Here is a 14083-nt window from a genome sequence, read left to right on the forward strand (position 1 = left end):
GATACCGTCACAATAACCTTTTTTCTTTTTTATTCCGTGGCGGAAACAAGCTTCCATACTAGACTTCTGGGGGCCCTACAAACAAAACTGTCAAATTCAATCACATATTATTATGTATAGCCTAGTGCTTTTCACAATGCATATCGTTTCAAATAAGCTTTTACAGAAAATGCATGTGTCTACATTACACTGTAATCAGAGGTGACTATGTCCAAGTAATGGATTTCAGAAATGTACATACAGTATACAAATCACACAGTTAGCTAACAATGTATTAATTTAAGGCAGAAACAATGTGCTCAATGAAGTAATGAAAACATGTTAACAAAATGTGAGCAGGGCCCTGTCAGTGCATTCATAAAACTCCCAAAATGACCCCCATCCCTTAATATATTCTTTCACAGCAGTTTCACTGTCAACAAACAACACACAGTAAGTTGATTTCAATAAACATAGTATTTATTACAATGCTGTTCAGTACTCAAGGAGCACTGTCAATATAAAATAAACTATAAAATATTATTAATATAATATAAAACAATGAATCAATTAACAAGTATAAATGAAGACTGAAAGACATAACATTAAACTGGCAGTAAGAAGTTACAGAACAAAGTAAAATTTAATTAAAATTTTGGATGACAGCTAACTGAAAGTAATGCCACCATCTAGCTGTCAGAAAAACTATAACACACAGCTGAAGCGATTTTCCTAAAGCATGATAAATATAATTTACTCAAGAATATGTCCCAGTAATTCTCTAAATATGCAAATAATTGAGTAAATGACTTGTTTGCAAACCACGCAAATTGGACAGTTTTGGGATGAGCTGAAAGTGTCTCATCTTGACAGATGGTTTATCACATATATATGTTATGTAAGATAGGATGTTCCCAGGGGAGTTTGATCTTTAGTGTGTCTCTTCTTGTGTTTATACAAACCACTTGAATTACCAAATCTCTTCCCACACATGAAGCAGTGGTAAGGTTTCTCTCCTGTATGGATTCTCTCATGGGTTTTCAGGACAAGCAATTGAGTAAAACTCTTGTCACAGTGAGAGCACTTGAAAGGTCTTTCTCCAGTATGTATTCTCTTGTGCTTTGCTAGGTTATCGATTCGACTGAAACTCTTTCCACAAATGTTGCACTGATATGTTTTTTCTCCCGTGTGTATTCTCTGATGAACTCTAAAATGACTTGGATCAGAAAAACCTTTTCCACACGTAGAGCAGAGGTACGGTTTCTCTCCAGTGTGCCTTCTCACGTGGCGTATTAGTTGAGTTCGTTGACGATAACGTTTATCACAATATGAGCATTGATAGCGGCTGTCCTCAGAGTGTGTATGTTGGTGTTGCTTTAAAGATCTTGAACACTTAAAAGTTTTCCCACATTCGCTGCATTGATACGGCCTCTCATTGGTGTGCGAACGCATGTGTTCCTTCAGATGGGATGAGTGGTAGAAACTGCTCTGACAGTGAGGACACTTGTATGGCTTTTCTCCAGTGTGTATTCTCATATGAATATCACAATTTGATTTGGTGCTGAAATTCTTTCCACACTCACTGCAGGGGAAAGACTTTCTCACATCTTTCAGAACATCAGAAGAAGAAGACTCTGCCTCACAGTGAAAGTCCTTTTTTTGGTGCATTTTTGAATGATGGGTCCTCTCTTGTGCAGTAGAAAAGGTCATCCCACATTTAGAGGAATAGAGTTTTGGTTCTGTGTGTTGTTTCTCATGTCTTGCTAACAATCCCTGAGAGCTGAATGTCTTCCCACAGGTGCTGCAGGAAAGACTCTGAGATGCCAGTTGCTCTTTCGCTGTAGAGGCTGTTTCTCCATTAGATGAACCACTGTTTGAATCTAAAATGAACAAGATGGTAAAAAAATATCATTTGACTTACAAGTACACTATTTGCAAATAATAAAACAAGAAGATTAATCAACTTCCTGTATCATATAATGGACATCATGAAACATCACTTTTGCAAATGTGTATATACACTACATTGCCAAGAGTTTTAGGGCATCTGCCTTTGCATGCACATGAACCACTGCATCTGACACTTTGCATTGCACTTGGTGATGTAAAGCTTGGATGCAGAAGCTTGGCCATGGAAATCCATTCCATGAAGCTCTCTACGCACTGTTCTTGAGATAATCTGAATGCCACAAGAAGTTTGGAGGTCTGTAGCTATTGACTCTGCAGAAAGATGGTGACTTCTGCGCACAGCACGCCTCAGCATGCGCTGACCCCGCTCTATGATTTTACGTGGCCTATCACTTCGTGGCTGATAATAATAGATAATAATTATCAAGATAATAGAGTCTTATGAGATGCATTTTATTTCCTCAGAAATTCTGGGTTGTCTGATATCATTTGTCTGGATTCTATGATTTAATACAAATATATTATTGAAAATACAATCAGATGAAATGTAACAACTTTTGTTTGTCTGCATATCTGCACAACAGAGGTTTACAAAATTAAAACAGACAAAAAACTATTATTTCTTGAATCATGTTTAAATAAACTATTATTATTGTTGTTGTTATAACTTTAAGTTGGTTACATTCTATTGTACAATAGCAATATAATAGCTTCTCTCAGAGAAGCTCTGGATATGTTCATGTGTTCACGTCCTCGTATAGTGAGTGAGACGGCAGATGCTTTAAACACCATGAGCGTCATACATACTTGAGTATATACTAGGAGAAATGGCGCTGCTCATTCACACAGAACAAGCAGAATATATATTTACACATTTACTGAATTATTAATGCAGGACTGGATGTAGGCTAATTGTTAAACAACCATTTAACAGTGATAATGTATCATTAGCCTACTGCTTAGCTAAAAATGGAAAAAGCATGCCATAAGGTATGGGCAATAGCCAATTACCAAAGAAATCAGAATTTTTGGGCATAATCTCTGTATTTACATTTTTTTTCAATTTGAATTTAAAAAAGAAAATCTGTATTTCTTTTCATTTTTTTTTTTTTCATATCTTGATCAATATTGTCCTACAAACAATGTTCATATTGAAGGCTATGAAAACAAACATAGTGAATGAAACCTTGCAGTCTATATCTACCCTGCAGTCCATCCAAAAAAAGGGGTCAAAATCACATTACATTCGAACATTGCAACATTACAATCTGAAAACAAAATAATGCTTTTTAAAGAAGTAGTTAAATTTACTTAAAACTTCAAATTAAAATAAATAAAAACAAGAGATATCATAAAAATACACTTGTAGGTTTGAAATTCTTTAGCACATTTATGTTCACCAACAACAACAAATATTCAACAACAAATATTTTAGCAAAATATATTTATAATTTAGTGTTAATGTATATTTTAGTCAGAATTATTGTGCTCTATTGTGCTCCGTCTGTTCGTCCACTCATGACAGCAAAATGGAAATATTTGCTTGACTTTCTAACATTTACAGATGGAGAATATGTCCGTGGAATGTAAGTTATGTGCTGAGGAAATTATTGAATGTCACTTCATCTTAAGATTATTAATAGAGGTATATTTGTTTCCACCAATCGCTGCACAAGTGAAGTTTACGTATGATGACGGAAGCACGTTAGTGCGAGCCCTACCGGAACCCATAGAGAATGCATTGCAGTGCCTGCAGTTCGAAAAAAAAAAAAATTAAATAAATCCTTGTATGGAATTCTATGGGAACACTCAGGGCGATTCTCGGCCAGAGTGATATTGCCCAAAAAGAGGTGGTACTCCACAGAACGTGACTTGACGCTAATTGGACTATATCCAGAGGCAGAACAACAGTGACTGCAAGCGTAACTCTGTGGTTGAATGCAAATGTGATTGAAAAAGTCCCTTTCACAATTGAAATTGGCGTCGCCAAATCGCCCTAATGAAGAAACCGCCCTTGGATTTACAGTATTGCAGGGTTTTTTTGCGCTGTATAATAGACACACTCACAGCTTATTGCACAGCTATATTTTAGATTTATTCATACATCTATCAAATCGCGCATTTTACATGACATCTGCGTTAGCCTATATTGTCAATTCCCTCAGCAACACGGAAATAATACGGCCTTAAGTTATAAATGGAACTTTATCTGCAGGGAGGGATGGTGTTCGCGATCGCGAATATGGGAGAACATGTTTGACGTATTTCCTCCTTTTGCAGCCACTCTTCGTCCACATTTCTGAACACAACTGGATATCCATCATCAAGGAAAACTGCTAAATCTGGGGAACGAATTCTTCATTCGTGGCCATGATATATAGGCTATCTAGCCTATACCTAGGTCTATATCAAGTGTCAAAATGATTCTTATAGCGCTCAATTCACATCGTTTTAAAGCAGCTTTACAAAAAGTCATATAGGCCTATATAAGCTTTAATATTGAGCAGTTTAGGGCTGGGAGATATAAAGAAATATGTTGCTGATATAAACGATACACTGTTTGAGATTTAGCTATATTATATTTATTAATTTACTCAGCAGATAAGCCCACTTTAAAGGGGACCTATAATGCAAAATTCACTTTTGTATGATGTTTGGACATAAATGTATGTTGGCAGTGTGTGTACACAACCACCCTACAGTGATAAAAATCCACTCACTCCTTTTTTTTTAATCTCCATAGATCAAAAGCAGTCTCTCCAAACGACCCGTTTTCAGAATGTGGCTTTAGTGACATCACAAACCATGCCCACGCTTTCGCAATCCTTTCCCACGGGTTTGTAAACTGTAGGCTACTCACGGATTTGTGGCTCGCCCTCATTTTAGAAGAACACCAGGAAGTATGTTGTTAACGAATCTTATTGTATATTGTTTTATTGTGTATTAAGTAGAATACATCAAATTGTCTTAACTGCGTCTGCATGTTTAAAGTGATTCTTAATTGTAGCGGGTATGGGGTGGAATATACGATTTAATATGAATGGCGTGCATCAAAATCTTTTGTTTATTTGTGATAATCTTAGCACTTTAGTATTGTTGTTTAACCTGTATTCAGGGGCGTGTCTAGAGCATTTTCAGTGGGGGGGCCATGCTGGGGCACTGCCTCCAAACGGGGTGGCCGCCAGTGACAAAAAAAAAAAAAAGAAGCTAAATTCTACAGTATATATTATATTATATTATATTATTATATCAGCCTATGTTACGTAAATCCTACTGATTTTATTTTTTTAACTTGAATAAAGTTACTTGTAAACAAATGTAGTAATAAAGCACATTTTTTATTAATTTAGTTTTTTGTCATCCCTGCATCCATTAAGTTAAATTTGAAAGCCAGTGTTTATTATTTTTTGTGTTTTCATAAAACTAACAAGTTTATAAAATAAAAGCAATTTTAATAATGAGCCATTTTAAAAACCCAGAAGCAGAAACGATGTCAACTATTTTCTTTTAATTAGTTTGGCCATTACAATATACAGTAGTTTTATTCACAATCTCTTTCAAATAATAATAATAAAAAAATAAAATAAAAACAAATTCCCCCCACTGTAATAATTCAAATGGTTTGGCCAAAACATCAGTGTTTCATTCAGCATTTCTTTCAGACTCATTTACAAAAAAAGCTGAGTAACTCAGAGTTAAAGGGATGGTTCACTTTGAAATTAAATTTTGGTATGTTTTAGCTTACGTATGTTTAAGGGCATTCAAGATGTAGGTGTCTTTTTTTTTCGCAGTAGTTTCAATTTTGATATTTTTAGGTCAAACCGTTCTTGTCTGTCAGTCATAATGCAGGTCTATGATCACTATCTCAAAGAGCATGCACAATGAAGTCCAAATTAAACAATTCCCCATCGTAAGTACACATTGATGGCCTAAGACACGAAACGAGCGGTTTGTGTGAGAAAAGAGCAGTATTTATATCGTTTTTACCTCTACACAACCACGTACAAGTGATCTGAGGGCGTGCGCGCGCTTCCTGGTGTTTGACGTGTGCGCGCGTTCTGGCTTAGTCTGCGCAAGCTCCGGAAAGAGCCGGACGTGATCTCGGATGTGTACAAGAGGTAAAAAACGATATAAATACTGTTCGTTTTCTCACACAAACCGCTCGTTTCGTGTCTTAGGCCATCATTGTGTACTTAAGATGGGTTACTTACTCACAACTTGCGACCGTTGTTTCTCTGGCGCTGCACTTCTTTGAATCGCGAACTTCAGTAGAGTCTATAAACTGATTGGCCGTAAAATGAACCAATCACAAGACATCTTATAGGGGGGGCACCTGGGGTGGCCAATCGAATTTCAGGGGGGGCCGGTGCCCCCCCTGGCCACCACGTAGACCCGCCCCTGCCTGTATTCACCTTATTTTTAACGGAAATACAGACGCAGCCAGTTGACGGTATTTTGTGCGAGACTTCCGGTCAGGCACTTCCGGTCACTGGCGCGCTGATCACTTTTCACCATATCGGTTAATTAAACAAGTGTTCCTAACAACTAACTCATCGTCATGGCTTCGGGGAAGACCGGGATTGTTTGTGCAGTTAGATATCATGTAAAATTAAATACAAAGATCTTTTCCTATTCTATTTTGTCTGGAAACGCTTCCAAAACGCTTGCGTGTCGCGTGAAAAATAGGCGTCGATTCTATTTATAGCATGCACGCGTTTTCCGCGCCTGTGAGACGCGCATGTCACGCAGGCAGTGTGCACGTTCTAACCTGTTAACATGGGAGCCGAAATAAAAACGGACACACGCAGCCAGTGTGTCGCCGGCCTGAGGAATCCCTTCGCCTGTGGTTAAAAGCTTTACATTTGAAGAAACCATCGAAACGACCGTATGTTTGTTCTTTTCATTTCGTGAGCACCTATAGAAGACCACCCGATACCAGAAAAGTGGCTGGGCTATGAAGTCTCAATAAAAACCATGATAAAAACTCCAAGGAGAAACAAAATCATTATAGTAACCCCTGTATAAAATCTAGTGATCATGGCATAATGGCATGATCATGGCATTTATTTTGTATGATTTACAACTATTTATAGCCATCTACTTATTGCTATCCATCCTATGCTTTGGTTGCATTCTTATGGCATTATTAATACATTTGACATGACAAAATACCTCCATATTAGTCCAGCGTTGGCTCGACTATGTTTAGGGCGGGGCTGAAGGCGCCGGTGAAGTTTTGGCACTCTGCCAGCTAGATGCATGAGTGTATTCAACCAGGTCCGGTACCCTAACTGAGTGAGGCGGGGCTTTAGTTCTTTGTAGTATTCATCTGCTACGGCATGTGTAACATTTTTCTATCAACTCTGCATAATCCTTCGCGATCGATAGCCTATGTTATTTAGCCCAGGGAAGCGAGGAAACGGAAGTGCCGCACAAAAACCGGATATTGGACCCATGTTTACTTCCGCGTTCGAAAATAAGGTGGATTATGATACCCTGGTAATTCAGAGTTCTCGCGAGAGCACAAATTGAATTTGCTTAGCGAGTTACTCTGGTGTCGAGCAATGGAGCTCATTAAATATGCCCCTCGATCTGAGCTGCACCAATCATATCGGGTTATCTGATATAGGCGGGCCAGAGGCGAGTTAAACAGATGACGACAGCGCTGTGACGTCGAAGTCATTAGTAAACATTGCAAGATGGATTTTTTTGTACGAATACCAGTTGTTTGAAACGGCTTTGACAGCTACAATGAACAAGTTAGACTTGGCTTTTTATCTAAAAGAGGAACAGAAGACGCCGCTCGAATCATTCCTTTGCAAGAAGGACGTTTTTGCTGATTTGCGGACCGGATACGGTAAGATTCTAATCTACCAGTTAGCTCCGCTGGAAGCGTATGGGGTTTATTGTTGTGATTGGTCGTAGTGTTATCCAGTTGCGTGCAGTGAGATTTTCAAATGCATACTTGGTGCCGCCCCTCGAGCTGGCCGATTTTCATTAATCGACACCAGACCATTAATCTTTTAGATTTAGGTCTGGATTTCCAGGCTAGTATTATGACTGATATTTGACGAGTTGCTTTGTTCCGTTTTGGACAAGAGAGTCTTATAGCCTGGCAAGCCAGACCTACATCAAGATGTTTAGTCTGGCAACTCACCATAGACACGCTCACTCCGAGGGGCGGGATAAACGGCTGTCTCAAATCTCCATCAACAATGTCTCTGCATGCAATAGGACAGCGCTACAACCAACCAGAGTGTTTTCCCAACAGCGGAGCTAGTTGATAGATTCAACTTTTGCCATATCTGGCCGGCAAAATGACGAACACATCTTCCTTTTTTAAAGAATGACTTAAGTGCCGTTCTTTGCTCTTTTCTCAAAGAAACACTTAACTCCAAGTCCTCCAGAGTCACGGACAAAGCCGATTCGAAAGACTGTTCTCCATCAGCAGCCGTCATTCTTTGTTTTCAAGTCGCAGGCAGGTAACCGTCGCAACTCTGTCGTCCTATGTTAAGCCCGCCCCGCCTACTCTATAAGCGACGTGATTGGCCTGACCCAATTTAGGTTTTTGCAGCTCGAAAGTCTATGGAGAGTTGCTAGACTACCCTGGCTGCAAAATACATTTTGCTGCCGCTAGGGTGCGTCTAGATTTCTAGGCTAAGTCTTCTAAATATGTAGCCTAAAATGTAATAATAATAATTATTATTATGTGCGTTTATAACTATAAATGAGTTCAGTTAAGACAGTAATATTTTTATCATAAAATAATTTATGAATGCTTTATTTTTAAGCAAAAATTTAGCAAAAAATGTAGGCTTATTTTATCCAAAACTGTAAAAGGTTAGGTTATAGCCTATAAAATAAAGCATTAATAAATTATTTTATGACAAACATATTACTGTATTACTAAGTGAACTCATTTATAGTTAAACACAAATAATAATAATAATAATTATTATTATTATTATTACATTTTAGGCTACATATTTAGAAGACGCTTTTGTCCAAAACTTACAAAAAAGGAACAAAGCAATTCGTCAAATATCAGTCATAATACAGGTGACTTCCTGGGATCCGTATTAATCTGAGGATTTATGTGGCTGAAATCTTTAAAAAAAAATTAATTCGTAAAAAAGAAAAAAGAATCTGTTCGATCTGATAACATCAGCGTTGTCATTCATTGATCAGAGAGCTGTCCATTGTGCTGATTTTGTTCGAGATGATGTGCATCTCCTTCAAATGTGCACTTAAAGCCCAGACACACCGTGCTGATTTCAGCTGTCAGGTGTCATCGGCGCCGGTGTCATCAGTAGCTTTGGCGCTGTGCATGTTTGCACGTTAAGCATGTTTTGTTAGGCCTACTGATGTTCAGTGATTTTAAAAGTAGCCTCAATTAGGCCTGCATGAAGTTGGAAATGATTTGCTGTTGCAAAGAATCGTTTATGAATGCACTTTTAAGAAAGTTGTGGAAATAAAATATTTACATTTTATCAGTTGTTATTGAAACTCTTCATTGCCTGGAACACACAAAAGATGGCATTTACTGCAGAGGCGTGTGTGGGTTAGGGCAGGCGGACTATGGCGTTATAAATGTGCCTCATTCCTGAGCGAGTAATTGTAAGTTTTGAGCGCAGAGAACTATATTTTGCAAGCACATTACATTATATTTTGAACAGAAATTAACAATCGCAAAAAAAAAATGTGTTTGAGCAAAGGAAAAAACGATTCCGTGCTCAATAAATGCTTGTTTGCTATTATCCATATTAACGTGCAATAATAACCCCTCTCACGCAGTTTACTCAGGTGCTCTCTCACAAACTTATTCTCTGCGCTCCTGTCAAGTCCCTCTCTCTCTCTCTCTCTCTCTCTCTCTCAACCTCTTAATTCTGTGCACGCTCAACTCTTGACACACACGCTCGCTCAACTCGACACACACGCGCGCTCAATCTTGACACACACACTCGCTCAACTCGACACACACGCGCGCTCAACTCGACACACACGCGCGCTCAACTCGCAACAGCATTACAAGTGTGCCACAAAATCAACCAATCGGAAAATTAAAGGTCAATTGTGATTGGCTGTTGGTCTCCAATCAAATCGCTAGTAGAACCAAAGCCCTTCTTGTAGAACTATCCATAGATATCCATATCCATATATCCGTATATAATCCTTTATTATATGATATCTATGGAACTATCAGCATCCCGGAAGCTTACTGAAAAAAAAAATCGAAAAAATAACTGACTACAGCTAGACTAATGGATTAAAACACATTTTGGTAAGTATTTTTTTTTATTATTATTATTAACTTAAAAGTGCCTTGTTAGTTTTGTGTATTATAAATTATAATACACAAAAATAATAATTAAAATGATTATTACAATGGTGGTTTTCTTTAGATCAGACATTACAGACATTATAGTTGGAGGGCACATTTTGTTTAATTGTTCAGAAAATGTCAGTTTTAAGAGTGAGGTCATTGTGTGAGGTGATTGACAGTTATATGTGACAGAGGAATATTATGACACTCCTCCAGAGATTCAGCTTATAATTTATAATGCTGTTTTGTTGTTTAACTTACAATATTATATCTCCTATTGTGACTAAAGTGGTGTGACATTTAGGTGTTGCTGTTCTGATGACATTCTGTGCTAGCATTAGAATGCTTGAAAAGGATAAGTCAAACTAGTCACAATAGGAGATATAATATTGTAAGTTAAACAACACAACAGCATTATAATACAAAAAACTAACAAGGCACTTTTAAGTTATTAATAAAAAAAAAATACTTACCAAAATGTGTTTTAATCCATTAGTCTCGCTGTAGTCAGTTATTTTTTTTCTTTTTTTTCAGTAGCCTAAGCTTCCTGGATGCTGATAGTTCCATAGATATCATATAATAAAGGATTATAGATATATGGATATATATGGATAGTTCTACAAGGGGGCTTTGTTTCTACTAGCGGTTTGATTGGAGACCAACAGCCAATCACAATTGACCTTTAATTTTCCGATTGATTGATTTTGTGGCACACTTGTAACGCTGTTGCGAGTTGAGCGCGCGTGTGTGTCGAGTTGAGCGAGTGTGTGTGTCCAGATTGAGCGCGCGTGTGTGTCGAGTTGAGCGCGCATGTGTGTTGAGGAGTTGAGCGAGCGTGTGTGTCAAGAGTTGAGCGCGCACAGAATTAAGAGGTTGAGAGAGAGAGAGAGAGAGAGAAAGAGAGAGAGAGAGAGAGAGAGAGAGAGAGAGGGAGAGAGAGAGAGAGGGACTTGACAGGAGCGCAGAGAATAAGTTTGTGAGAGAGCACCTGAGTAAACTGCGTGAGAGGGGTTATTATTGCACGTTAATATGGATAATAGCAAACAAGCATTTATTGAGCACGGAATCGTTTTTTCTTTGCTCAAACACATTTTTTTTGCGATTGTTAATTTCTGTTCAAAATATAATGTAATGTGCTTGCAAAATATAGTTCTTTGCGCTCAAAACTTACAATTACTCGCTCAGGAATGAGGCACATTTATAACGCCATAGCGGACGGGATTTTGGGGAAGGGGGGGGGCTCGGCTGTCCTTACCTACTCTAAGGGGAGGCTCACATTCGCGCCCTCCACACCCTTCTAACCGTCAGAATGGGTGTGGCCAGCGTGTATATATTCAGCGCTCATAGGCTAAAATTCTGGTTTTCGCAGTCTGAAGCGCAAAAGCTCGTGGCGCGACACGGCAGGTTACGCAATACTCGTTCCCTCTTCTAGAGAGAACCGAGGTTACATTAGTAACCGAGTACGTTCTCTTACGAGAGGTCTCTCGTATTGCGTAAGGTTAGCTTACGCATCGGGAACCCTTTGTCAACGCCGTGTGCGCCGAGCATCCAGCCCATGAATCCCAGGGAAACCGGGGAAAACACTCTGCTGGGAAATGTGGCCGGTCGGAGAGACGGGCCAGCGCAGTACAGGCACTTCATGCAGCATATGAAATAGAGCGGCGCGGCCGGTCTATAAACATATAACAGTACAAATAGTAGGGCCGGCAGAGCGAGCCCATACAGTACATAAGCACTCATAAGGGTAGGAGAAAAACGACATAGTCGGTCTCACATGAAGGGAAAAATTCCCGCTCGACAGAGAATAATACGGGCGGCCAGCAGCGCGGGCCAGCACCGACAACAGCGCGTAACGGGAAATAGGAAACAGAGCGGATCAGCCGGTCTGAGTCAAACACTTCACCCTGAGTATAGTACCAGAATAGCGCCAGCATATGAACGTAGTCTGCACACGAGAAATGGGCAGAGCATACATGTCACTTATGCTGACAGTATTTTTGCCTGTAGGGCAGGAACTTCCAGGTTATAAAACCTCACGAATGTTGATGGGGAGGCCCAGCCCGCCGCCATACAAATACCGTGATTAGAAATTCCGCTGGACCAGGCCCACGACGAGGCCATGCCTCTAGTGGAGTGGGCTCTGAAGCCCAGAGGGCACTGCAGGTGTCTGGAGGCATAAGCTGCTGCTATCGCGTCCACTATCCACCTGGACAAGCTCTGTTTCGAGGCGGCAAGACCCTTGGTGCGTCCGCCGAAGGAAACAAAGAGCTGCTCTGAACGCCTGAAAGCGGCGGAGCGCGTGATGTAAACTCTCAGCGCCCGGACAGGGCATAGGAGGTTATCACTGTCCCCACTGTCGGATGCTGGCAGAGCCGAGAGGGACATAACTTGTGCCCTAAACGGGGTTCCAATCGCTTTGGGGATGTAACCGTGTCTCGGTCTGAGAATGACTTTCGAGTCATTCGGCCCGAACTCAAGACATGCAGGGCTAACAGATAGCGCGTGCAAATCACCCACTCGTTTGACTGAAGACAGAGCTATCAGAAAAACGGTTTTAAGCGACAGATACTTTAGATCCGCGGATTCAAGCGGTTCAAAGGGAAAAGCCTCTAGGGCCGCTAGGACCAAGGACAGATCCCACGAGGGAACTGAGGGGGGCCGCGGGGGATTCATCCGTCTAGCTCCTCTGAGGAAGCGGATAATGAGCTCATTCCTTCCCATTGCCCGGCCGCGTGTCGTCTCAGCGAACGCTGCAATAGCGGCCAAATATACTTTGAGCGTGGAAGGGGATCTGCCCTTTTCCAACAGCTCTTGTAAGAAGGAGAGCACCCGCGGGACCCCGCATGCGCACGGATCCAAGTTTTTAGTATCGTGTTCACGACCCCTTCTGACAGGTGTTCACGACCCCTTCTGACAGGTCAACGGGTATCCGTTGATCACCCATGCATGCAGCGACCAGCGCTCTGGATGGGGATGCCAGATCGATCCACCGGCTTGGGAGAGGAGATCCTTTCTCACCGGGATCGGCCATGGGGGTGAGTGCGACAGCCTCACTAGCTCTGGGTACCAAGTTTGGTTTTCCCATCGCGGGGCTATAAGCAGCACTGAGTGGTGCGTTTCTCTGATCCTCGAAATGACCTGTGGCAACAGGGAGATCGGAGGAAAAGCATACAGCGGGAGGCTGGGCCATGTCTGGGACAGCGCGTCCTCGCTCTTCGAATAAAACTTCGGGCATTGAGCATTGTCTTTCGACGCAAAGAGGTCGATTTCCGCTCTGCCGAATAGGCGCCAGAGAAACTGGACTGTCTGGGGGTGCAGAGACCATTCTCCCGGGGGAATGTTGTCCCTGGACAGTCTGTCTGGACCGACATTCAGGTGGCCCGGCACGTGCGCGGCTCTCAGCGAGCGCAGCGAGCGGTAAGCCCACACGAGAAGGCGTTCTGTCAGCCTGCACAGATTCCTGGATCTGACACCGCCCTGTCGGTTCACATAGGATACCACGGACGTGTTGTCCGAGCGGACTAGCACATGGTGATCCCGTATGAATGGGAGGAAGCGCCTGAGCGCGTTCTCGACCGCTATCATCTCCAAACAGTTTATGTGGAGGCATTTTTCCCGGTCTGACCACAGGCCAAAAGCCGGTTTGCCCTCGAACAGAGCGCCCCAGCCTGAGGTGGAAGCGTCCGTCGAGATAACTTTGCGGTGTGAGATAGCTCCCATTGTCACTCCCCGCTGGTACCAGTCGGCCGCTAACCAGGGCTTCAGAGCTGAAACGCAGCTCTGAGTCACTCTGATGCGGATACCGCCGGAAGCCCATGCTCTGTGAGGCACTCGGGCATTCAGCCAGCGTTGTAGCGGGCGCATTCGTAAAAG

General features: G+C 41.3%; 1 protein-coding gene across 1 annotated transcript in view; it reads right to left on the reverse strand.

Annotated features, from left to right (window-relative positions):
• Window positions 1-748: 748 nt before the first annotated feature.
• The window catches only part of LOC308680694 (uncharacterized protein), a 34137-nt gene continuing 20802 nt past the window's right edge, over window positions 749-14083 (reverse strand). The window contains exon 10 of the mRNA XM_081348970.1: window positions 749-1859. Coding sequence (XP_081205096.1) covers window positions 874-1859 — 986 coding nt within the window. The 3' untranslated portion in view covers window positions 749-873. The remainder of the gene's footprint in view (window positions 1860-14083) is intronic.

The sequence above is a fragment of the Scardinius erythrophthalmus genome (assembly GCF_964197995.2).
Source record: "Scardinius erythrophthalmus genome assembly, chromosome: 20".
Lineage (NCBI taxonomy): Eukaryota > Metazoa > Chordata > Actinopteri > Cypriniformes > Leuciscidae > Scardinius > Scardinius erythrophthalmus.